Source organism: Salvelinus alpinus, chromosome 20, assembly GCF_045679555.1.
Source record: "Salvelinus alpinus chromosome 20, SLU_Salpinus.1, whole genome shotgun sequence".
Lineage (NCBI taxonomy): Eukaryota > Metazoa > Chordata > Actinopteri > Salmoniformes > Salmonidae > Salvelinus > Salvelinus alpinus.
In genome coordinates this window covers 23,893,782-23,921,064 of record NC_092105.1, presented here as the reverse complement: position 1 = coordinate 23,921,064, position 27,283 = coordinate 23,893,782, and the positions used below count along the sequence as shown (strand labels likewise).

At 41.7% G+C, this 27,283-nt stretch overlaps 1 protein-coding gene across 3 annotated transcripts; it reads left to right on the top strand.

Annotated features, from left to right (window-relative positions):
* Positions 1-744: 744 nt before the first annotated feature.
* On the top strand, positions 745-25,832 carry marco (macrophage receptor with collagenous structure). Of its 3 annotated transcripts, none has more exons than XM_071355023.1 (15): positions 745-915; positions 2,171-2,272; positions 2,427-2,717; positions 2,949-2,975; positions 3,096-3,149; positions 6,001-6,081; positions 6,303-6,347; positions 8,593-8,670; positions 8,864-8,908; positions 13,986-14,075; positions 14,250-14,294; positions 14,853-14,927; positions 15,184-15,354; positions 15,549-15,706; positions 25,708-25,832. In XM_071355023.1, the coding sequence occupies exons 1-14, from the start codon at positions 798-800 to the stop codon at positions 15,677-15,679; spliced, it is 1,353 nt and encodes a 450-aa protein (XP_071211124.1). In that variant the 5' UTR covers positions 745-797; the 3' UTR covers positions 15,680-15,706; positions 25,708-25,832. The 3 variants fall into 3 exon arrangements, with proteins under 3 accessions (XP_071211124.1, XP_071211123.1, XP_071211121.1); XM_071355022.1 differs by lacking the exon at positions 25,708-25,832 and adding an exon at positions 17,585-17,721; XM_071355020.1 differs by lacking the exon at positions 25,708-25,832 and having other exon boundaries at positions 15,549-15,802.
* Positions 25,833-27,283: the final 1,451 nt, after the last annotated feature.

Here is a 27,283-nt window from a genome sequence, read left to right as displayed (position 1 = left end):
TTTTGCACTTTACTGACCTGTGACACAGGATAAATGATGAACCGGGAGAATGTGGCTTCTCTTTCAAAGGTTCTCTCAATTATGAGAACACACAGGTGCAGGATCGCATATAGTCCACAGTAGCATCCACATTAAAATGTAGAAGAAACATTAATGTAACTTAGAACTTCCATTCTCAGAGCGTTTATAAAACCTCCCAGGAAAACTAGCAAGGAACCAGAGTAAAAACGTTCTCAGAACCTTCCTGCAACCTAAAAATATACATTCCCAGAACATCCAAAAAGTTCACTTCTGTTCTCAGAACACTTAAAAAAATGTAATTTCTTTGTTCCCACAGCCAATGTGAAACCAAAAACAAACCTTCCCACAACTTCCAAGGAACCACTTTTGCTAGCTGGGTTACATGTTGCTTGACTTTTGTTTTCACTGCCTTAAATTCCAGATGAGGTCAAACAGCTAGGCTATTTTTAGCTTTTTTCTTTTTTAAAGCTAATTCCATGCAATTCTACACATTTTTCCATAGGATGGAGAGATGACCTATGCCATGTTCTGACCTTGCAGATCTACTCACTTATCTAAGCTTTAACTACTGATATAGATAGATAGATTATTGTAACCACTGTATCATGTCTTGTAATTTTTTTGCTACCTCAGCTCCAAATCAGATGACTTCCGTTATGTGTCAAACGGGTGGTGGAGGGGTTCTATAAGAAAGTGAGGATTCCATGTGTTTTACGTAATGATGAGTTGTTATAAGAGGGGGAATTCTGGGCTGTTGTCTGTCACTTTGGAGAAACATGGAGACATCAGTAGACAGAGGAGAGGGCCACATCAGCTCGTTCTGCCAGAGTAACCCACTTTATGACATGGACATGAAACTGAGCAGGAGTGACCTGTACACCTTCCAGAGCAGTGGTAAGCAGGGGAGGAACTGGGGGTCACAGGGCCAACATTTTGACTTATAGGTTCTTCTTGCGCTGAAGGCCTGGTGATCCAACAGTAGTGCGCTATTTATGTGATTTTTCTTATATTCCACCCCTGGTGCTAGGGGCCTATGGGGCCTTTCTTATTTCAAAGTATGTTCTTTATACAATTCACTATAAATTGGTACAAAGTGTGGTCTACTGTAGCTCAGTTGGGAGAGCATGGTGCTTGCAACGCCAGGTTAGTGGATTTGATTCCTGGGACCACCCGTGCATAAAAATGTATGCGCGCATGACTGTAAGTTGCTTGGATAAACACATCTGCTAAATGGCATATATTATATTATAATGTGGCTTGGACGGACTTCAATACAGTAAGTGGTTAATTTATTGTAACTACATTCAAAACATTCAGGGAGACAAGCCTTGTGAGAACCATTAAAGGTAGACTCAGCGATATGACATAGACGCATAAAGTAAACAGCATAGTGGGTCAATTTCCACAATTGAAGCGTGAGGATCAACTTTTCTGCTGTTTCGGTCCCGTGGCTACCACACTGTAACAGCGTGAAGCGAACCAGTGCACATGTGCAGATACTGTGTGTGACTGATTGAGAGCGAAGTCTTGCATCTCACTCATCTCAAAATCTGCGGTGCTGCTACCTTTAAGTTATCATAGATAACTGTGAGGGATAAGATTGTTATGGTACACATAATCTGAAAGTGGTGGTGGAGACTGAAACAGAGAAGTAGAAGAACTGTCTGTGCATTGTAAAAAATAACCAGTCTAGCCAAAGAGCTATTGCAGTGTGCGAAGACTATATACAGCACTGAATTCTAACTTTATATTCGCTGGCTACAAGCACCTGCTGTGGCAACCTACAGTAAATGAGTGCAATTTACTGAGCTCAACAGCCTGACTTTCTACATTGAGTCAGAAATAGAGAAATAGCCAGAAGAGGGCAGCCATGTCTGTGGGTTTGTTGAGATAATTTCTCCATGTTCCATGGGATACTGTTTTCTGAATTTTAATCCCTACCCCTTGACACTTCATGGATTGGATAGGTTTAAGCAACATGATAATTGCTTCAGCTTGCCATCTGATAGGCTGGGGGGGGGTTGCATTATTGCTTCCACCCTTCTGATCATTTTAGATCTACAGATCTATGGGGGGGGGGGGGTAGATGGTAGAGGTCCATTTGGAATGTAGCATAAATCCTGTTTGTGTTTATGTCAACATGTTTCAGATCTAAAACCAGCCAAGGCCCGAGGAGCACAGCAATGTCTAAATGTTATTGTCGTTTACCTCATCCTTCTGACTGCACTGAATGCCTTACTCCTTTACAAAGGTACAACAAACCATTGGTTGGTTTCATGTCCAAAATGGTTCAAACACATTTATCTAATGTTGTAAAAGGATTTTCCATGATATCCTGAACTGCAGTAACACATGACTTCCTGTATTAGTAACGCTCTGTCTCTCTATGTGCACCTCTGCCCCAGTGTTTTCGATGGAGTCTAGTAGTCTCTCCTCCTCTGGCTCCAGAACAGCAAAGCTGACCGACAATCACCTCCCCCTGGGGACGGACCAGGAGGAGGACCTCCGTACCCTTGCCAGAAACACCAGCTTGGAGACCATCTCTCTCAGAGGATACCTGGGGAAGTTACAGACCCAGGTCTCCAGCCTCTGTGGGGAGGATGGCCAGCTGGGCCAGCTGAGAACGAACCTGGGTGCGGTCAACGCCAGCACCACTCTCCTTCAGGACTCAGTGAAAGCATTCAGATTACTCAAAGGTAGCTACTGTAAGACATGGGCAGGACCTACCAGGTTGATATATCTTACATTTGATATAAAATATGAGTGCACACATCAATGTAGATATACACATATCTTGGGGTGCAGAGCAATCAACCCTTGTGTTGTGTGAAATTTGCATATTATGTTTTTGTCATCATGCTTTGCAAAGTATAAATTACAACACAAGAGTGTATTGGTGGTAATAATAAGGTTTTGTTGTATTGCAGCTTCACCAGGCCCACAGGGACCTACTGGTAAGTTCCCTTGTCCTTAGTGCCAAATCAACAACCACAGAAGAGAGGAAGAGAGGTTTAAACGCCCCTTACACCACAAGCTTGTAATTCACATGTTATTTGACCTCGTGGTTTCCCTAGGTCCACCTGGTGCGAGGGGGTTACCTGGTGTGAGGGTGGACAAGGGAGACAGGGGTGAGTCAACCAAAAGCACTGCATTGCTCCATTGTTTTAGCATCACTGCGTCACTGCAACAGCCAATGCTAGATCAGCACCAAACTATACTGAACAAAAATATAAACGCAACATGTGAAGTGTTGGTATCATAATCTGAAATAAAAGATCACTGAAAATGTCTATATGCACAAAAAACGTATTTCTCTGAAATTCTGGGGAAAAAAGTGTTTGCATCCCTATAAGTGAGCATTTCTCCTTTGCCAAGACAGGTGTGGCATATCAAGAAGCTGATTTAACAGGATGATAATTACATAGGTGCACCTTCTGCTGAGGACAATAAAAGGCCATTATAAAATGTGCAGTTTTGTCACACAACACAATGCCACAGATGTCTCAAGTTTTGAGAGAGTGTGCAATTGGCATGACTGCAGGAATGTGAGAGCTGTTGCCAGATAATTTAATTTTGATTTATCTACCATAAGCCGCCTACAACATCGTTTTAGAGAATTTGGCAGTACGTTCAACCAGCCTCACAACCGGAGACTACGTGTAACCACGCCAGCCCAGGACCTCCACATCTGGCCTCTTCACCTGCAGGATCATCTGAGACCAGCCACCCAGATAGCTGATGAAACTGTGGGTTTGCGCAACAAAATTATTTCTGCACAAAGTGTCAGAAACCGCCTCAGGGAAGCTCTTCTGCATGCTCGTCATCCTCACCAGGGTCTTGACCTGACTGCAGTTCAGCGTCGTAACCAACTTCAGTAAGCAAATGCTCACCTTAGCTGGCCACTGGCACGCTGGAGAAGTGTGCTCTTCATTGATGAATCCCGGTTTCAGCTGTACCGAGCAGATAGAGTCGTGTTGGCGAATGGTTTTCTGATGTCTGCGTTGTGAACAGAGTGCCCCATGGGGGCAGTAGGTTTATGTTATGAGCAGGCATAAGCTAAGGACAACGAACACAATTGCATTTTCTTGATGGCAAATTGAATGCACTTACAGTAGATACCGTGATGAGATCCTGAGGCCCATTGTCGTGCCGTTCATATGCCGCCACACCTCTTGTTTCGGCATGATAATGCACTGCCCCATGTCGCAAGGATCTGAACACAATTCTTGGAAGCTGAAAATGTCCCAGTTCTTCCATGGCCTGCATACACACTGACATGTCATCCATTGAGCATTTTTGGGATGCTCGGTATCGACGTGTATGACAGCGTGTTCCAATATCCAGCAACTTCGCACAGTCATTGAAGAGTGGAACAACATTTCACAGTCCACGATGAACAGCCCCCGATCAACTCTATGCGAAGGAGATGTGTCGTGCTGCATGAGGCAAATGGTGGTCACACCAGATACTGACTGGTTTTCTGATCCACACCTCTACTTTTTTTTTAAGGTATCTGTGACCAACAGATGCATACCTGTATTCCCAGTCATGTGATATCCATAGATTCAGGCCTAATTTATTTATTTCAGTTGACTGATTTCCTTAAATGAACTATAAATATTAGAAATTGTTGCATGTTGAGTTTATATTTTTGTTCAGTGTAGCTCTGTAGCATTAGCATTCAGCTGCTCATCTGTCCAGTAATGATCTGTGCACTGATGGCCTGTCATCTTTAGTCAGGGGCAGAGGAAGTGGAGGCCTGCCTCTCTGTTTCATAATAACCCACTGTTTAGTCAATGAATTGACATTTACCCCTGTATGAAGTCTCAATCAGGGATGGACTTTCACAGAAGCTGACAGATTACCCTGCGAGTTTGAGTCAGGCGTTTTTCAATAAGTCATCCTACCAAAATGCCGTCCTTCCTCACACTATACACTGAGTGTACAAAACATTAGGAACACCTTCTTAATATTGAGTTTCACCCCCTTTTGCACTCATTAACAGCCTCATTTTGTCGGGCCATGGACTCTACAAGGCGTCAAAAGCATTCCACAGGGATGGTGGCAGGTGTTGACTCCAATGTTTCTCTCAGTTGTGTCATGTCCTTTGGGTGGTGGACCATTCTTGATACACACAGGAAACTGTTGAGAGTCAAAAACCCAGCAGCGTTGCAGTTCTTGGACACTCAAACCAGTGCATCTGGCACATACTACCATACCCTGTTCAAAGGCACTTCAATATTTTGTCTTGATCTTTCAACCTCTGAATGGTACACATACACAATCCATGTCTCAATTGTCTCAAGGCTTGAAAATCCTTCTTTAACCTGTCTCCTCCCCTTCATCTACACTGATTGAAGTGGATTTAACAGGTGACATCAAGTCTATGTCATGGAAAGAGCCAGTGTTCCTAATGTTCTGTACACTTAGTGTAGAACGGATGCTAACCACAGGAGGTTGGTGGCACCTTAATTGGGGAGGAAGGGCTCATGGTAATGGCTGGAGTGGAATTAGTGGAATGGTATCAAATACATCAAACAATGGTTTTCATGTGTTTGATGCCATTCCATTTGCTCCATTCCAAACATTATAATGAGCCGTAATCCCCTCCGCAGCCTCCTGTGATGCTAAGTACTCCCGTTTGGTAATCAGGCTGCCACTTTCAGTCAGCTAACATGGATGGATAAGTGGCTTTTTTTTGAGGCAATGATTGTCTTTTTCATAATAACATAAACAATCAAAGAGAAATTCCAAATCCATCAGACTAAATAATGTTTCATACATTATACATTAAGTGATCTGTGAACATTCTATGTTAAGTTAAGGTGATTCATGCAGTAACATTTAATGTTTGTTTTTGTATATAAGTATTTAGCGAAAAGGTTACTGTGTTCCAGGTGAGACAGTAGATAGTGATAGTGAGAGGGTTACTGTGTTCCAGGTGAGACAGTAGATATTGAGAGGGTTGCTGTGTTCCAGGTCAGACAGGACAAAAAGGAGACCCTGGAGTTGATGGCCAGACTGGAGCCAAGGGAGAAGCAGGGGAACCAGGACTCGAAGGTGATTCACCTTACTCCAACTGACTCCAAACCTTTAGATCAATCTAAACGCCAATAGGAAATGTGACATAATTACTGATCTTTCATGTCATAACAATGCATTTAGTAGTCTGTGGTTCTTATTAATGCTCATATCCACTGGCAAACACAGAGTTCTCTTGTAGTTCTACCACTAATGATCTCCATACAGTACATCAACTCAATAATAAGTCACTGTTTCAGGTGAAGATGGTACCACTGGACAACAAGGACCAGCTGGAACACCAGGTAGGCCCAGTAGTACTAACATGGAACCAGTCCAGTAGTACTAACATGGAATACAACTCAAGCTGTGGAGTTGTGAAGAACATGGTGGATAAGTTGACTGTTTACCATGGCAGTTACCCATGCATCAACACTAACTTTAATCAGCTCCTTGGTCGACAGGTAGGACCGTGGTATTAGTGTGTTTTTTTAGTCTGAGAGACAGAGGCTAGATTAATTATTGACAGTGTCACATGGGCCAGTTCTACAGGTGGAGCTGGGTGATTTAGTGTTAGGGACATTGAATATTACCTCCTCTCTCACCCCATCCGTCACAGAGGAAACGTGCGTCGTGTACTTGATGTCCCAAAGCCAGTCCAAATAAACTATGCCTTGATACATATTTGATTAGCTGAACTTGCTCCGGGACTTTGCATTTTTTAAATTGCTTAAAAAACTAGCCCTGACTCTTGAAAAGTTTTAGGGGGGGTGGGGGGGGTGTTAATTAATTATAAAAATAGTGTAGGATGGATGGTTAAAACGGCTGCTGCTGCTGCCCAGGCAGATACTATTCTTTCTCTCCATGAAAGGAAGTTGATATTTTTACTTCATCGTCCTCACTGTCAGTAGGCTGATGATCACAAGGCCCTATTCTCTTACGCCCTGGAATAGGTAGGAGATGGACTCAAACTCCCCTTTTTGGTTAACAGAGTCATAAATAATGCCCAATAATGTTTGTACCCTGTTTTGTGCTGCTACCATGTCGTGCTGCTGCCATGTTGTGTTGCTACCATGTTGTTGTCATGTTGTGTTACTATCATGCTGTGTTGTCATGTGTTGCTGCATGCTATGTTAATGTCTTAGGTTTCTCTTTATGTAGTGTCGTGTTATTTCTCTTGTCGTGATGTGTGTTTTGTCCTTTATTTTATTTTTTTAATCCCAACCCCCGTCCCCGCAGGAGGCCTTTTGCCTTTTGGTAGGCGATCATTGTAAATAAGAATTTATTCTTATCTGACTTGCCTAGTTAAATAAAGGTTAAATCTTTAAAAAATACATTCAAATAAATAAAAAAATTCCCTCATCATGACTGGCTCAAATGTTGTAACATTTGCAGGCATAGTTCCACATTTCAGCCTTCTCAGTTTCTGTTCCGGTTGTCACAGTAATATAGAGAAACGACATATGTACGATCTTAATTTGAGCCAGTTTACAACAGCAGGAAAATAATCCTGCAGCAACAGGAAATGTAAATTATTATGTGGATTATAATTAATGGACATTATTTGTAGGGGTTGATACATTTTTCTTGAGGGAAAATCAAGTCTCACAATTTAAAGTGTAAATTACTAACGTTAGAAGCCTTTTTAAACCTTGAATACACCACAAGTTCGCATTTCGCGCTATGCAGGAAAATTCTCAGTAACAAAAGAGTGATCAAATTAAGATCCTACATCGATATTACACCAGATCATCATTGTGAAATTTGTCCATTTTTGTTAAAAGTGCTGAGTGAATGCATTCAGAACTGGATATAAAGCTATTTTAGTTTACTTGCTTCACCCATATACAGTTTATTTTTTTCTTATCACACATACAGTACAGCTGTTGGATCTTAATTTGAGCCAGTTGGCTACAGCAGGAAAATAATCCTGCAGCAACAGGAAATGTGAATTATTATGTTAATTTTATTTAATGGACATTTTTGTAGGGGTTATTTGTTATTTGTTACGGCAAATCAAGTCTGAAACTTCAAGGTGGAAAATTCAAAATGTAGAAGCCTTTTGTAAAACTCAAATACGCTACAAGTTTGCATTTCCTGCTGTGCCGGACAATTCTAATTAAGATCCTACATCTGTAATACTGTAGTTATGTTAAATGTTAGGTGTAATATTGTGTAATGTGTATGTATGTACAGTTGAAGTCGGAAGTTTACATACACTTAGGTTGGAGTCATTAAAACTCATTTTTATCTTGTTAACAAACTATAGTTTTGGCAAGTCGGTTAGGGCATCTACTTTGTGCATGACACCGTTAATTTTTCCAACAATTGTTTACAGACAGATTATTTCACTTATAATTCACTGTATCACAATTCCAGTGGGTCAGAAGTTTACATACACTAAGTTGACTGTGCCTTTTAAACAGCTTGGAAAATTCCAGAAAATTATGTCATGGGTTCCGACTTCAACTGTATCTCTTCAGTGGATATTGTGTGCACTGTGTGTGCGTGTGTATACAGTATCTCTGATTGTGTGTGTCATACGTACAGGCGGTGCAGCTACTAACTGTTCAGGAGCCCCTGGGCTGCCAGGACCACAGGGACCAAAGGGGGATATGGGACACATTGGTGAGTCTGCATGGGCTTAACACTACACTCACCTATAGACCGTTTACTTTCTAATACTCCATACTTCACCTGCGTATTTGAAGGGCTCACCTACAAACTACTTATTTTTTTGTACTCAACAATTAACTGAACCTGGCCTTTTTTATTTTCTCTTGCTGCCACCTCTAACATTTACCTCTCAACCTCTTCACAGGTTTACCAGGGATACCAGGCCAGAATGGGATCAAAGGGCACACTGGTAAATAACTTGGTGTTTGGCTGTTTCACGCGGCCAAGCATGGTTGTGTCTGTACATGTTAGTGAACCCTGTTCCTGGAGAGCTATCATCCTGTAGGTTTTCATTCAAACCCTAATCTAGCATACCTGATTCTAATAATTAGCTGGTTTATAAGATTAATCGGGTTAGTTACAACATGGGTTAGAGGGAAAACCTACAGGAGTATAGCTCTCCAGGAACAGGGTTGGAGAGCCCAGTGTTAATTGTGTGACTGTGTGGGAGTTTGTGCAGATTTTTGCATTTGCGTCTGTACTGTACACTATAGCCTCCACATTGTAGAGTGAGTGTATTTGTATTTGTATTTATTATGGATCCCCATTAGCTGCTGCCAAAGCAGCAGCTACTCTTCCTGGGGTCCAGCAAAATTAAGGCAAGTTATACCATTTTAAAACATTACAATACGTTCACAGATTTCACAACACACTGTGTGCCCTCACGCCCCTACTCCACCACTACCACATCTCTACAGTACTAAATCCATGTGTAAGGATAGTGCATATGTTATTGTGTGTGTGTATACATGTGTCTGTGCCAATGTTTGTGTTGATTCACAGTCCCCGCTGTTCCATAAGGTGTTTTTTATCTGTTTTTTAAATCAAATTTTACTGCTTGTGTCAGTTACTTGATGTGGAATAGAGTTCCATGTAGTCATGGCTCTATGTAGTACTGTGTGCCTCTTATAGTCTGTTCTGGACTTGGGGACTGGGACAAGACCTCTTGTGGGGTATGCATGGGTATCCGAGCTGTGTGCCAGTAGTTTAAAACAGACAGCTCAGTGCATTCATGTCAATACCTCTCATAAATAAAAGTAGTGATGAAGTCAATCTCTCATCCACTTTCAGCCAGGAGAGATTGACATGCATATTATTAATATTAGCTCTCTGTGTACATCCAAGGACCAGCCTTGCTGCCCTGTTCTGAGCCAATTGCAATTTTCCTAAGTCTTTTTTTGCGGCACCTGACCACACGACTGAACAGTAGTCAAGGTGTGACAAAACTAGGGCCTGTAGGACCTGCCTTGTTGATAGTATTAAGAAGGCAGAGCATCGCTTTATTATAGACAGACTTCTCCCCATCTTAGCTACTACTGCATCAATATGTTTTGACCATGACAGTCTACAATATAGGGTTACTCCAAGCAGTTTAGTCATCTCAACTTTCTCAATTTCCACATTATTTATTACAAGATCTAGTTGAGGTTTAGGGTTTAGTGAGTGTTTTGTTCCAAATACAATGCTTTTAGTTTTAGAAATATTTAGGGCTAACTTATTCCTTGCCACCCACTCTGAAACTAACTGCAGCTCTTTGTTGAGTGTTGCAGTCATTTCAGTCGCTGTAGCAGCTGACGTGTATACAGTAGTGTTGAGTCATCCTCATACATAGACCCTCTGGCTTTACTCAAAGTCAGTGGCATGTCGTTAGTAAAAATTGAAAAAAGCAAGGGGCCTAAACAGCTACCCTGGGGAATTCCTGATTCTAACTGGATAATATTTTAGAGGCTTCCATTAAAGAACACCCTCTGTATTCTGTTAGACAAGTAACTCTTTATCCACATTATAGCAGTGGGTGTAAAGCATAACACATACATTTGTCCAGCAGCAGACTATGATCAATAATGTCAAAAGCTGCACTGAAGTCTAACAAGACAGCCCCCACAATCATTTTATCATCAATTTCTCTCAGCCAATCATCAGCCATTTGTGTAAGTGCTGTGTCCTTCCCTATAACCATGCTGAAATTCTGTTGTCAATTTGTTTAATGTGAAATAGCATTGTATCTGGTCAAACGCAATTTTTTCCAGAAGTTTACTAAGGGTTGGTAACAGGCTGATTGGTTAGCTATTTGAGCCAGTAAAGGGGGCATTACTATTCTTGGGTAGCGGAATGACTTTAGCTTCCCTCCAGGCCTGAGAGCACACACTCTCTAGCAGGCTTAAATTGAAGATGTGGCAAATAGGAGTGGCAATATCATCTGCTATTATCCTCAGTAATTTTCCATCCAGATTGTCAGACCCCGGTGGCTTGTCATTGTTGATAGACAACAACACTTTTTTCACCTCTTCCACACTGACTTTACGGAATTCGGAAGTACAATTCTTGTCTTTCATAATTTGGTCCGATATACTTGGATGTGTAGTGTCAGCGTTTGCTGCTGGCATGTCATCCCTAAGTTTGCTTATCTTGCCAATGAAAAGTAATTAAAGTAGTTTGCAATATCAGTGGGCTTTGTGATGAATGAGCTTCTGATTCAATGAATGAAGGAGCCGAGTTTGCTTTTTTCCCCAAAATGTCATTTAAGGTTCCCCAAAGCTTTTTACTGTCATTCTTTATATAATGTATCTTTGTTTCATAGTGAAGTTTATTTTTCTTTTAATTGAGTTTAGTCACATGATTTCTTAATTTGCAGTATGTTTGCCAATCAGTTGGGCTGCCAGACTTAATTGCCATACCTTTTGCCTCATCCCTCTCAACCATACAATTTTTCAATTCCTCATCAATCCAAGGGGATTTAACAGTTTTTACAGTCATTTTCTTAATGGGTGTGTGCTTATTAGTAACTGGAATTAGTAGTTTCATAAATGCATCAAGTGCAGCGTCTGGTTGCTCCTCATTACACACCACAGACCAGCAAATATTCTTTACATCATCAACATTTGAATCACTACAAAACTTCTTGTATAACCTCTTATACACTATATTAGGCCCAGCCATTGAAACTTTGGTTTTCCGAGATATGGCTATTATATTCTGATCACTACATCCTATGGATTTGGATACTGCTTTAAAGTGTAACGGCTGTCCTCGCTGACAGAAGGAGAGCACCAAAACGCAGAGTGGTTAGTGTTCATTATTTAATGAAAGTCAACAAAACACTTCAAAATACAAAACAACCAACGTGACAAAACCGAAACAGTCCTGTGTGGCACAAACACTGACACAGGAACAAACACCCAAAAAACACACGTGAAACCCAGGCTGCCTAAGTATGATTCTCAATCAGGGACAACGATTGACAGCTGCCTCTGATTGAGAATCATACCCGGCGAACACAAACATCCCAACATAGAAAATCACATAGACAAACCCACCCAACTCACGCCCTGACCAACTAAATAAATACAAGAAAAAGGAAAACAGGTCAGGAACGTGACATAAAGCAAATATCTGCAGAATTAGTAAAGATGTGATCAATACATGTTGATGATTTAATTCCTGTGCTGTTTGTAACTACCCTGGTAGGTTGACTGACAACCTGATCCAGGTTGCAGGCACTGGTTACAGTTTGAAGTTTTTTCTTGAGTGGGCAGCTTGATGATAGCAAGTCAATATTTCAATCACCCAGAAAATATACTTCTCTGTTGATATCACATACATTATCAAGCATTTCACACATATTATCCAGATACTGACTGTTAGCACTTGGTGGTCTATAGCAGCTTCCCACCAGAATGGGCTTTAGGTGAGGCAGATGAACCTGTAGCCATATTACTTCAACAGTATTTAACATTAGATCATATCTAAGCTTCACAGGAATCTGGTTCTGAATATAGACCGCAACACCGCCTCCGTTGGCATTTCTGTCTTTTCAGTAGATGTTATAACCATGTATTGCTACCACTGTATCATCAAAGGAATTATCTAAGTGAGTTTCAGAGATAGTCAGAATATGAATGTCATCTGTTACAAGCAAGTTATTGACTTCATGGACCTTGTTTCTCAGGCTGCATGTTAATATGGCTATTTTTACCACTTTTCTGGGTTGCTTGATTGTTTTTAATGCTTTACTGGGAAGCTTTTCAGAGGTAGACTTACTCATGTTATTTACATTGGAGTTGATAGTGCAGGGTGAGCTGTATAAAGTGGTCTTCCTACTATTGCACACCGCCTCAGTGTTAACTGTGTAACTCTGGTTTATAGGCTCATGATTACTGCTTACAATAGCTGTAGGCTAAACAGATGTATTTGGTGCAATTAGGGGTACATAAATGAAATTACTTGCATTTTGTTTGTCAATGCCCCTAAGATCATGTACATTTGATGCAGCATTACGACAACGCTTTGTCACAATGGTAGGGATTAACTGAGCATTGTTTCAATGCAGCCTTGAAATGCGTGGACAGGGTCCAGGAGCCAAGATGATTTGGATGGACTCCGTCATTCCTGTAGAGTATCTTCTGTTTCCAGAAGGTGTCAAAGTTATCAATAAAAGTGACTCCAGCAGAGCTACAGTAGTCTTTTAGCCAGATGAGTAATGCCAGCAGTCTTCTGAATCTTTCATACCCGCGGCTCAACGATGGTACTGGACCTGAAATTATTGGCTGTATTTTGGAGTCTTTTAATACTAAAATCAGTTCTTTAAAATCCATTTTCAAATGTTCCAAGCTAGCCCTCCTGATGTTGTTTGACCCCACATGGACTACGACAGTGTCAGCTCCCGGCATCTGTGGTAGAACAGTCGGAAGCAGCCTTATTATGTCCTGTACTCGTGCTCCTGGGTAGCACAGGGTTTGACATAGTGTGACATAGTGCTGTACTGTATTGCCTCCACATTGTAGAGTGAGTGTGACATAGTGCTGTACTGTATTGCCTCCACATTGTAGAGTGAGTGTGACATAGTGCTGTACTGTATTGCCTCCACATTGTAGAGTGAGTGTGACATAGTGCTGTACTGTATTGCCTCCACATTGTAGAGTGAGTGTGACATAGTGCTGTACTGTATTGCCTCCACATTGTAGAGTGAGTGTGACATAGTGCTGTACTGTATTGCCTCCACATTGTAGAGTGAGTGTGACATAGTGCTGTACTGTATTGCTTCCACATTGTAGAGTGAGTGTGACATAGTGCTGTACTGTATTGCCTCCACATTGTAGAGTGAGTGTGACATAGTGCTGTACTGTATTGCCTCCACATTGTAGAGTGAGTGTGACATAGTGCTGTACTGTATTGCCTCCACATTGTAGAGTGAGTGTGACATAGTGCTGTACTGTATTGCCTCCACATTGTAGAGTGAGTGTGACAGTGTGCTGTGAATCTGTCAGGAGCCCAGGGGCGTGATGGAGTACAGGGGGCCCCTGATTTGAAGGGTGACACAGGGCCGACAGGACTACCTGGACCCATAGGACCTGAAGGTGAATTTCACCCTGTCTCTGAGCTATGGGACCCTCATCGTCATGTCCTTCAAACTGTTGATTACAGGAATGACAATTTTATATATTCTCCTACTGTAAAGTGTTATTTTAATCATATGAAGTGTCCTTTATGATTTTGGGGATAAATCTGTGGTTATTGTTCTTCCTCCGTAGGACCAAGAGGACCTGCTGGTGTTAGTGGAACAAGAGGACTTGTGGGTGTGTGTGTGTGTGGTTTTACTATCCTTGTGTGGACCAGAATTATTATTATTATTATTTTTCATTTTTTTATTTTACCTTTATTTAACTAGGCAAGTCAGTTAAGAACAAATTCTTATTTACAATGACGGCCTATACCGGCCAAACCGGATGATGCTGGGCCAATTGTGCGCCGCCCTATGGGACTCCCAATCACGGCCGGTTGTGATACAGCCTGGATTCGAACCAGGGTGTATGTAGTGATGCTTCTAGCACTGAGATGCAGTGCCGTAGACCGCTGCACCACTCAGGAGCCCTCACAAGGATAGTAAAACAAGGAAAATTTAGACAAGTGGGGACATTTTGCCGGTCCCCACAAGGAAAAATGCTATTTTAGGTTTAGGGGTTAGGTTTAAGATTACAATTAGGGTTAGGGATAGAATAAGGGTTAGGATTAGGAGTTAGGGGTTAGGGTTAGGGTTAGGGAAAATAAGATTTTGATTGGGAATCAATTGTTTGGGCCCCACAAGGATAGTAAAACAAATGTGTATGTTTAATTTCAACCTCTTCATGTCCTAGGATTTCCAGGGTTGCCGGGAAGTCCCGGACCACTAGGTCCACGTGGAGAGAAGGGTGAAAGAGCAGCTGGATCAGGTGAATGTGTGAAGTCACACAGACACACACAGACACACACACACTCAGCACTACACCTCACCCTAATGCCAGGTTACCCACAATATCTGACATAGACTCTCTCGTCTCTAAGACATACTGTATACGTAAATATGATATGTATTAATTTACCTGCATATTTAAGTGAATATTCATTGGTCTATGGGCCTGGAATACGGTACAATTCATGTTTAATCATGTGCATGCATAAGTTATTTTAAAATGTCTCTCTCTCCAGTGACAGCAAATGTGCGTATCGCTGGCGGGGGGACTCGTGGGAGAGTGGAGGTGATGTGGTCGGGGCAGTGGGGTACGGTGTGTGACGACGGCTTCGACATTCTGGACGGGACCGTGATCTGCAAGATGCTGGGGTACCAACGAGCCTCCACAGTCTTCACAGCCAGCCATGGTGAGTCCATCCTCTACCTTATCACTATCAGATAAATCCATTTTTTTTGTTTTCTCTTTTTGTTCCCAGTGAGGATGTGTAGAGAGCCTGTCAGGTTTGAGTTTTCTTTTCTTTCACACAAATTAATACATATCTCATTGTTTATTGTTGAATCTCATGGACTTGGCTTCTGGATTGTGTTGTCATCCGTTTAGGAATCGGTAGGATCTGGTTGGATGACCTGCGATGCACAGGCAGAGAGGCCAGTGTGTTTGACTGCCCCCACAACGGCATGGGCATCAGCAACTGTCAACACAACGAGGACGCTGGGGTGCAGTGTGTGTGAATGTGTCCTGGATCCAGAGTAGGAGAGGTGCACAGCAAGAGAGAGACACACACACACACACACACACACACACACACACACACCACACACACACACACACACACACTAAAGTATGTCCACACATACATTAACATGTTACAGATGGTAATTAATGTTACTGTGACTTGTTACATCTACTGTATCTTATCTTTTTTAAACAACATTAATAAGTCATTGTTGATATAAACTTGGCATTTACCTAACGTGTAGCTAACTTAGGCCTGTCTCACGTCAGATGGTGTCACTCCTACGCGATGCTCGTCCCTCAAACCATCTGTCTTGTAGGACGTGGAACTCATCTCTAAAAATCTAGATTTTGCTCATCTGCCGAACACTAGTTCCTAACTCTATGACGTATCTATGACGCACTGACTACTACCATGCTTGATCAGCTGAGCAAACTTGCCCAAGCTAGGAGCCTAGTGATAACTTGTTTGAATGACCATTACTGTAGCTATTTTGCCAATCTTGTTGATGAATAACCAAAGTTATGGGACTGTTCTAAGAAATCAGCATGTATCTGACTCTGACACCTGGCACTGTCCCTCGCTACTTTGTAACATTTGGCCAACGCAATAACATCGCAGCTAGCCTAAAGCAGTCAAGCTGTGCTGCAAAACTCACTAATCACAGCAAAACAGAAACTGCCTTATCATGAAAACTCATGTGCTATTAGCTAGAATATCACTACACTAGCTAGCTAGGGGGAGTATTCAGCATTGAGTGTGTGAACTGTCGTTGTTAGCATCCCTTGCTTTGAGACTGGTTCAGCCAGCAAGCAGACACTAGCTAGCTAGCTAATTTTCGTGCACATTTAGATTTTCATGAATTCTTATTCTACACCCACAAAACACCTTAGCTAAATGTAGAATTAGGGTATTGAAGAATTTGTGATTAAATAAATGTCAATATTAGCTACAGGTTTATAGTTTTAAGATTAACTCTGACTCTTATGAGGATTCAAGGGGGTTCAGTGGACGATGTCACCTTGGTAACATTTTCAAATATTAGGACAGCATATTGTAGTCAAACTTCTTTTTAGCTTTCCCATGAGTGTTTGCGAGTTATCAGAGAGATGAGTGCAGACGGCCTTCGCACTGATGTGAGACAATGAGGCCTACCTGTAATAATGTACCCCGGAGGAAGGTTTATACAGAATACATGGTATTTTCTAAATTACACTTTATAAACAACCAGTTTAATCAGTTTGAAATAAAACAGTGAAGAATCTGACAATATGAGTCAGATTCAGTTTGTATAAACGTTGTGAAATGCTCTGTGACATCAACCTTGGCCTCTTGATCCCACTCCTCCACCCACTCACTCACTCTCACGCATGCGCGCGCATGCACACACACACACACACACACACACACACACACACACACACACACACACACACACACACACACACACACACACACACACACACACACACACACACACACACACACACACACACACACACACACACACACACACACACACACACACACACACACACACACACACACACACACACACAATTCTGCTTAGGCCAGCACGGTCAAAAGTCAGTCTGAAGGACAAGCACCTCCTGACTGACACACAGTATTGGGGTCAACACTTCCACATGACACAGCCGGTCAGTCATGTTACATTAGAATGAGTGAAGCTGGGGGAACAAAAATAACTTGTGAGTGTGGAGACACTCCCCTACATATGTAGTTGGACAGTGATGCCAAACATTTTAATTTGGCTCTATACAAAAGCATTTTGTTTTTGATATCAAACATTTCATGTCATGACAGTACAGAATTTCACCTTTTATTTGAGGGTATTGATAATCAACGTTTTGTGTTTTAATACGACTGGTCTATTCCACAGGCATATGGATGGAGAGATGGAAGGATGAGGGGAGAAGCGTGCCACTTTCAGGGAGGGATGATGGCGAGGTCTAAGGAGGGAACTCAGGCTCTCATCCCCTGAAGGGGAATGGTCGTAGATGGATGGGCTATGAATCAAGCTCTCTGTCGCTCCTCTGAAAGCAGGCGGCCATTTGTGTTCTACACTAATAGCACCTCATTCTCCAATACAGACTAATCCATTTTCAGTAGCCAGCGGTTAACTGGGGCAAAAATTCATGAAAGGGTTGGCATATGTTAAATATGAAACATTTTATTTTGCACTGAATAGATTCTTATTGCAAACTATCATCCCTTTTCTAGATCACGGGACCCTAATGTGCTTGAATACATGTATTTAATCATTTGGTCACCAGCATTAGATAATACACTCCCTTACGTTTGTAGTTGAACAGTGCTTCTATCATTTTTTTATTTGGCTTTTTACTCCAGCATTTTGGATTTGAGATCAAATGTTTCATATGAGATAACAGTACAAAATCTCACCTTTTATTTCAGGGAATTTTCATACATGAGTGATTTACCGTTTAGAATTTAAAGCACTTTATATATCTAGTCCCTCCATTTGAATATAGCATACTGTATGCATGTAGGATCTAAATTTGATCATTTTTTTGTTGCCGAGAATTTTCCTGCACAGCAGTGAATGCAAACTTGTAGAGGCTTCTAAAGTTTGTAATGTCCACTTTAAAAATTCAGACTTGATTTTCTCTAAGGGAAGATGTATCAACCCCGGCAAAAAATGTCCATTAATTATAATCCTCATAATTTCACATTTTCTGTTGCTCCAGGATTTCTTTGCTGCTGTAGCAAACTGGCTCAAATTAAGATCCTACATCTGTAAGTATTTGAACACATTTCAAAAGTGTAGTATTTGGTCTCATATTACATGCACACAATGACCACATCAAGCTTGTTGGATGCATTTACAGTTTGTTTTGGTTGTGTTTCATATTATGTTTTGTCCAAAAGGAAGTGAATAATGCATTCTGTCATTTTGGAGTCACTTTTATTGTAAGAATAGAAGGCTTCTTGCTCGTAGGGCATGTGTCCCCTCAAATTTGTCCAGTTTGATTTTTTTTATTTCTGTTAAATTAATGACTAAACTTCATTTTTAAACTTAATAATTATTCATACAAATATCTGTCAGCAGTATTTTGTGGAGGGGGCACACTGCCTGGACCAGACAAAGAGTCTGGTCCAGCTCTCTTCAACCTAGTAAGTGGTTCCTTCCCAGGTGCACCATGAAGCAAAGATATGACAGAGCAAAGAGAGAGTGTAAAGTGACACACACAACATTTGATTGGATTTTAAATGCCGGTGATGGGCAGGACTTGCATGAGGTATCTTTGTATCTCTGCCTGGGCCACTTCCGGACATTGAGACTTGTCCCGAAGCCACTCCTGCGTTGTTTGGCTGAGTGCTTAGGGTCGTTGTCCTGTTGGAATGTGAATCTTCGCCCCAGTCTGAGCACTCTGGAGCAAGTTTTCATCAAGGATCTCTCTGTACATTGTTCTGTTAATCTTTCCCTCGATCCTGACTAGTCTCCCAATCCCTGCTGCTGAATAACATCCCCACAGCATGATGCTACTACCACCATGCTTCACCGTAGGGATGGTGCCACGATTCCTCCAGACGTGACGCTTGGCATTCAGGCCAAAGAGTTCCATCTTGATTTTCATCAGACCAGAGAATCTTGTTTCTAATGGTCTGAGAGTCCTTTAGGGGCCTCTTGGCAAACTCCAAGCGGGCTGTCATGTGCTTTTTACTGAGGTGTGGCTTCCGTCTGGCCACTCTACCATAAAGGCCTGATTTCTGGAGTGCTGCAGAGATGGTTGTCCTTCTGGAAGGTTCTCCCATCTCCACAGACGAACTCGGAGTGACCATCGGGTTCTTGGTCACCTCCCTGACCAAGGCCCTTTTCTCCTGATTGCTCAGCAACGCTGCAGAAATTTGTTAGTACCCTTCCCCAGATCTGTGCTTTGACACAATCCTGTCTCGGAGCTCTATGAACAATTCCTTCGACCTCATGGCTTGGTTTTTGCTCTGACATGCACTGTCAACTGTGGGACCTTATATAGACAGGTGTGTGCCTTTGTAAATAGTTTCAGAAACATCTCAAGGATGATCAATGGAATGGAACTCAATTTCGAGTCTCATAGCAAAAGGTTTGAATACTTATGTAAATAAGGTATTTCTGTTTGTTTTTTTATACATTTGCTAAAAAAATCTAAAAACCTGTTTTTGCTTTGTTATAATGGGTATTGTGTACAGATGTATTTTTTTAATTTTTTTATTTAACTAGGAAAATATTTTATTTAATCAATTTTAGAATAAGGCTGTAAAGTACCAAAATATAGAAAAAGTAATGTGGTCTGAATACTTTCCGAATGCTCTCCAAATGTAATCTGGCACCTTATGATAATGTCATGACACCCATTATAAAAATGACAATTGAACGGGTAAAGAGGTATGCTTAGATAACCTATGCAGAAAAAAAATACATAGGATTAGGCATAATGATAATGATTAATCCTAATGATTAATCCTCATGTACTTCATGCCCCTCTAAAATAATGGATGTATGACGCTGATGTTTGTGAACACTGCTACATGAATGTGGATGCTACCAATATTATTGATGATCATGAATGAATTGGAATGATGATGAGTGAGAAGGGACGAAGATCATGCTAATCTTCCCCATTATTGGTTGTACCCTCTAACTTTCTCACTCATCATTAGTCATGGTTCATTCATGATTTTTCTCAATCACGGCAATATCCTGATTGATTTCGTTTCAGAAACATCTTAACTACTCACTTAGGAAGTACATTACTATAGTCATCATTTACCATTCAGTTCCTATTGGACAACACAACCAAAACATACTGCAAATGCATCCAACCAGTTTGTAGAGTGACAGTTTTGATGTAGTCATTGCGTGCTGGGAATATGGGACCAAATACTAAACTGTTGAATAATGTAGTACTTGACACCTTCAAATGGGGGGACTAGATACAGTATATAAAGTGTTTTCATTTCTAAACAGTAAATCAGATATGTATGAAAATACCCTGAAATAAAAGGTGAAAAAAGATCACTTCATATGAAACATTTGATCTCAAATGATCTCGATCTTAAATCCATTTAAAAAATAAAGAATAGCGCCATGGTCCAACTACAAACGTATTATCTAAGGCTGGTGACCAAATTATTAAATAAATGTATTCAAGCACATTAGGGCCCCGTGATCTAGAAAAGGGATGATAGTTTGCAATAAGAATCTATTCAGTGCAAAATAGAATGTTTCATATTTAACATATGCCAACCCTTTCATGAATTTTTGCCCCAGTTAACCGCTGGCTACTGAAAATGGATTAGTCTGTATTGGAGAATGAGGTGCTATTAGTGTAGAACACAAATGGCCGCCTGCTTTCAGAGGAGCGACAGAGAGCTTGATTCATGGCCCATCCATCTACGACCATTCCCCTTCAGGGGATGAGAGCCTGAGTTCCCTCCTTAGACCTCGCCATCATCCCTCCCTAAAAGTGGCACGCTTCTCCCCTTATCCCTCCATCTCTCCACCCATATGCCTGTGGAGTAGACCAGTCATATTAAAACACAAAGCACTGATTATTATTCTGCAGCCTTGTTTCCGTCTCTCCCGGGACTCCTGCTCTCGACGAAGCTGGGAAATAAACATGAGGGGGTCTGTCTCCCTCGTTCATTAGCCAGTCGAACCCGGGGTCGCCCCGGCCCGCTCTCCGCACCACTGAGTGTAATTGAGGGCTGGCGCAAATAAATAAATGATAGGAGCGAGCGAGGGAGGGAGGGAAGGGGGACGGGCAGTGCCAGAATGTGTAATGAGTGTGGCCTCCCTGTCCTCCTCACCTGTGTGAGCTGAGCCACCTCAGAGCAGTCAGAGACTGTGAGCAGCATAGACGTTTAGACAGATATTCATGACCCATTACTGCCTATTACTACCATGGCCCTAGTGTATAGAGATGTATTAGTATGTGCTAATAGATAAATATGCACACACACACACATACACACACCTACTCCTTAAATAGGGTTTGGTCAGTGCACCTCTCCGTTTTGACTGTTTTGTTTCGGAACCTATTTGGCCGGATCTCTCGTGGTATGAAAAATTATAGTCACAAAATAATTGCGATCAAAATTAATTCGTGTTGCTTCTTCATTAATTCTCCTGTCCCCACAAAAAACATAATGTCAAAAAGTAGATTTTCCGCACGGGCCTAATATTTAACGAGTTGATTGGGTTGGTTCGGCCCGGAGAGCTGCGCATCATTGGGTGAGTCAGTGAAACTGGAAACACACCTAGGACTGGGCTATTGATGGATTCAAGCCAAGGTCGTTTTTATTGATCTCAGATTCTCAGTTTGTCAGTGTCAAAGTAGCCTGCCATTTCGATCATTTGGGCAATATAAAAAAATATTTTGCCAATATCTCCAGTCATTTAAAATTACTTGCATGAATTGCATGAAATGCGTTTATAAAAAGCCACATTTCCCCGGACCCTAGGCTACTAAAAATGTACCCAATGTGTGTAACTTCTGTACGTGCCTCTACTCTAGTGCTCTATGCCACTACGCAAATGCGATCATATGCACGCAATGCTTTATTATAAAGGGGCTTTTTTTTCTCATGCGTTCTGGTACATCAGAACTTCCAAGGGTTTAAGACCTTTGTCCGCTGGTCTACCTTGGCGTGCCTAAATAGCAGTGAAAATAAAATACTATTACTAGCTAGGTCTCCATCCAATTGGTGACAGATTTTCATGAGAATATTCAACAATCTGCATAAAAACAATATGTGCATTTTCCCACCAGGGACGTGTTTCCATCAAATTGACTTATTGGGGATAAAGGGCTGTGCGTGACGACGTAGTGCACAGAAAAATACCTTTTGCGGTTAAATTACCATGTACTGAATACAAAATTACAAACTCATTGGGTTTCCATCACATTTCCAACTCTACTGATGTGCCCACTCTGGTATTAGCACGTAAACCCTAGTCAACAGCTCGTAGATAAAGAGTAGGGTATAGCCTTCATGAGGAAATTATTATGGACAAAAGAGCGAGATTATTTTAAAATGTTAAACAGCAGCCAAGCATCAATGATCATGTCACCACAATAAGACCCACCCTGTGAAGTTCATCATTTATTTAATCTGTAGTCTAATAAACTGCATACACGCCATTGCGTGACTCCAAGTTTACTTCGATATGATCGTTATTATATAAATATTGCCACATAAAAGCGTTTTCACCGACATTTCTCGCATAAATAATTTGACAGAAAAAAGATCCTGAATTGTCTAGCCTATTTTGTTTTCTCGACATTTGGAAAGTTTCCTGACACATTTTCTGTTTCCATCAGCCAATTTTTTTACTAGCATAAAACGTTTGGATGGAAACCTGGTTAAAGTGGTGGTTTTAAGTAACCTCTCCTGACAGATTTTGACCTTGTTTATTATGGTGTGTCAGTGTTTTTTACTAGCCAGGCAGCACTCCACCCAGAAGCGTCCTCATCATCAGTCACTTTGGCACACAGCATTCTTTATGATGGAGTAATTGATCCACAAATCTTTACCCTTGCACCTTTCTCCCGGAGCGACCTTTCTGAATTTGGTTTCATGCCCATTGAACTGTTTTTTGCTCCCGTATTCTCACATGGAATGTTTGGAATGTCTTTCTTTGTGTTTTGCATTAAATTACCAGAAAGGAAGGCAAAAATGGACAGTGTGCCCAGGTTTCTAATTATTTTCCAAGCAGAAATCCCCCACTATATTCAATGAAATAAACTCATCCAGTACTTATAGCATGACTGAGTTGCCACTAACGAAGGACATTTGCAATAAAATTGCTTTTCAGTTTTCAGTTATAAACCTCTGTCAGTTTGTCACGCTCGTCGAAAAGAGTGGACCAAGATGCAGCGTGATATGTTTCCATTAATAGGAAGAGAAAAACTCAAATAACAAAAACAATAAAGCGAACAAACGAAACGTGAAGCTAATAATAGTGAACACAGGCAACTATACATAGTCAAGATCCCACAAAACACAATGGGGAAATGGCTGCCTAAATATGATCCCCAATCAGAGACAACGATAAACAGCTGCCTCCGATTGAGAACCACACCAGGCCAACATAGACATACAATTCCACTAGATAACCCACCCATCACACCCCGACCAAACCAACATAGAGAATAAACAGCTCTCTGTGGTCAGGGCGTGACACAGTTTCAGGGATTATCGCCATGTCTGTGTTCATCCGGCCCCAAGCCGACACCAAAAAGGCTTTCAAATATCTTAATTGGACCCAAAACAAACTGGAGGCAGCATTCACTGTTGTATGGGACTTTAACAAAAGACTGTCTAACTCACGGAAATTATACTCTTGACCACCGCTACACGCAAATGCGAATGCGACCATGACTCCATCTTGCTTCTCCCCTCTACAAACAAAAACTCAAGAGGGAAGTTTCGGTGGTCAGGTCTGTACAGCGTTGGTCTGACCAATCAGAATTCACACTCCAAGGCTGTTTTGATCACGTGGACTGGAATATGTTCTGGGTTCCTCTGGAGATAACATCAATGAATATGCCAGCTCATAAAAAAATGCACAGATGACATGTTACTGATAGTGACTTTGAACACGTTCCTGAATCACCTCTGGGGGTGCCCAGAGTTACCTCTGCTGCAGTGGAGTTGCCATACCAGGCTGTGATGCAGCCTGAAAGTATGCTCTCAATGGTGCTCCTGTAGAACACTGTGAGGGCCCTGGGGACAGGCTGATGTTACCAAAGCCCCATATACTACCCACCACTGCGACCTGTATGCTCTCGTTGGCTGGCCCTCACTTCATACTCGTCGCCAAACCCACTGGCTCCAGGTCATCTACAAGTCTCTGCTAGGTAAAGCCCCTCCTTATCTCAGCTCACTGGTCACCATAGCAGCACCCACCCGTAGCACGCGCTCCAGCAGGTATATCTCACTGGTCACCCCCAAAGCCAATTCTTCCTTTGGTCACCTCTCCTTCCAGTTCTCTGCTGCCAATGACTGGAACGAACTGCAAAAATCTCTGAAGCTGAAGACTCTTACCTCCCTCACTAGCTTTAAGCACCAGCTGTCAGAGAGGCTCACAGATCACTGCACCTGTACATAGCTCATCTGTAAATAGCCCATCCAATCAACCTCATCCCCATACTGTATTTATTTATTTATCTTGCTCCTTTGCACCCCAGCATCTCTACTTGCACATTCATCTTCTGCACACCCTACCATTTCAGTGTTTAATTGCTATATTGTAATTACTTCGCCACCATGGCCAATTTATTGCCTTACCTTTCTTATCCTACCTCATTTGCACATGCTGTATATAGATTTATCTACTGTATTATTGATTGTATGTTTGTTTATTCCATGTGTAACTCCGTGTTGTTGTATGTGTCGAACTGCTTTGTTTTATCTTGGCCAGGTCGCAGTTGCAAATGAGAACTTGTACTCAACTAGCCTACCTGGTTAAATACAGGTTAAATAAATAAATAAATAAGTTCATTAGAGTTACCAGCCTCAGAAATTGCAGCCCAAATAAATGCTTCACAGAGTTCAAGTAACAGACACATCTCAACATCAACTGTTCAGAGAAGACTGTGAATCAGGCCTTCATGGTCTAATTTCTGCAAAGAAACCACTACTAAAGGACACCAATAAGAAGAAGAGAGACTTGCTTGGGCCAAGAAACACGAGCAATGGATATTAGACCGGTGGAAATTTGTCCTTTGGTCTGGAGTCCAAATTGGAGATTTTTGGTTCCAATCGCCGTGTCTTTTTGAGATGCGGTGTGGGTGAACAGATGATCTCTGCATGTGTAGTTCTCACTGTAAAGCATGGAGGAGATGTTATGGTGTGGGGGTGCTTTGCTGGTGACACTGTCTGTGATTAATTTAGAATTCAAGGCACACTTAACCAGCATGGCTACCACAGCATTCTGCAACGATATGCCTTCCCATCTGATTTGGCTTAGTGGGACTATCATTTGTTTTTCAACAGGACAATGACCAAACACACCTCCAGGCTGTGTAAGGGCTATTTTACCAAGAAGGAGAGTGATGGAGTGCTGCATCAGATGACCTGGCCTCCACAATCCCCTGACCCCAACCAAATTGAGATGGTTTGAGATGAGTCGGACCGCAGAGTGAAGGAAAAGCAGTCAACAAATGCTCAGCATATGTGGGAACTCCTTCAAGACGGTTGGAAAAGCATTCCAGGTGAAGCTGGTTGAGAGAATGCCAAGAGTGTGCACAGCTGTCATGAAGGCAAAAGAGTGGCTAGTTGAAGAATCTCAAATATAAAATATATATTGATTTGTTTAACACTTTTTTGGTTACTACATGATTCCATATGTGTTATTTCATAGTTTTGATGTCTTCACTATTATTCTACAATGTAGAAAATTGTAAAAATGAAGAGAAACCCTTGAATGAGTAGGTGTTCTAAAACTTTTGACCGGTACTGTATATAGTGCTATTTCTATTTCTATTGTTGTTTTTTTACCATTTTACCATTTTTATTAGTTTCATTATTTTATTTAACTTAGTCCTGCATGTTGGAGCTCAGAGCTTAAGATTTTCACTGTACCCTGCAATCACACCTGCAACCCTATACGTGTGAATATTAAACACTCAAAATCTGAATCTGAATCTGAAATTGTAACCCTCGATTTCCAAAATGTGGATGTTTTCCTCACCGTTTGAACAATAGGCTGTCAGCACAGGGTGTGAGAGGGGTGACGTTGCTGTACGCTGTCTGTGTGTCCGTGACAAGACTGCGTCCGTGGAACAAGGCCAGCTGGACGCCTCTGCCGTGCCGTGACGCAGCGTAGTCCGGACAAATCATTGATCATTCTCTTCCCCGGCCGTGGGTCTCGGACAGAAGACAGGGTCAGACCTGCACCCTGAGACAGGCTCTGCCGAGAACACTCACAAGCTGACAGGACCCACCATTCCACACATGCCAAAATAACTGGCAGGGATAAAGCCCGATATATCAGTGCCACATTTTATGGAGGAAATTAATGTAATTTTATTAAACAGACTTTACTTCCTCGTGGTATATCAGACCCCAGCAGTAAGTTTACTGATAAGCCTGTGTTTCTTATGTGTTCTAATACTCAGTGGTAATAGGACATGATCTACTTACGTACATACGGTATACACAACGATCAAGTCAAAATGAGATGATATCACACCTATTGGAATATGTGGGCTGGGTGGTAGCCTAGCGGTTAAGAGGATGGGCCAGTAATCGAAAGGCTGCTGGTTTGAATCCCTGAGCTGACTAGGTGAAATCTGTCAATCTGTGCCCTTGAGCAAGGCACATAACCCTAATTGCTCCTGTAAGTCGCTCAAGATAAGAGCATCTGCTAAATGACTGACGTAAGATATGTACACTGAGTATACCAAACATTAGGGACACCTTCCTAATACTGAATTGCACCCCCCTTTTGCCCTCAGAACAGCCTCAGTTTGCTGGGGCATGGACTCTACAAGGTACAAGAGCATTCCACAGGGATGCTGGCTTGTGTTGACTCCAATGCTTCCCACGGTTGTGTCAATTTGGCTGGATG

Coding starts and splice junctions, on each gene's coding strand:
- marco (XM_071355023.1), top strand. CDS start 798: ATGGAGACATCAGTAGACAGAGGAGAGGGCCACATCAGCTCGTTCTGC. Junction 916..2,170: donor GTACACCTTCCAGAGCAGTG/GTAAGCAGGGGA, acceptor AACATGTTTCAG/ATCTAAAACCAGCCAAGGCC. Junction 8,671..8,863: donor GGGGGATATGGGACACATTG/GTGAGTCTGCAT, acceptor ACCTCTTCACAG/GTTTACCAGGGATACCAGGC.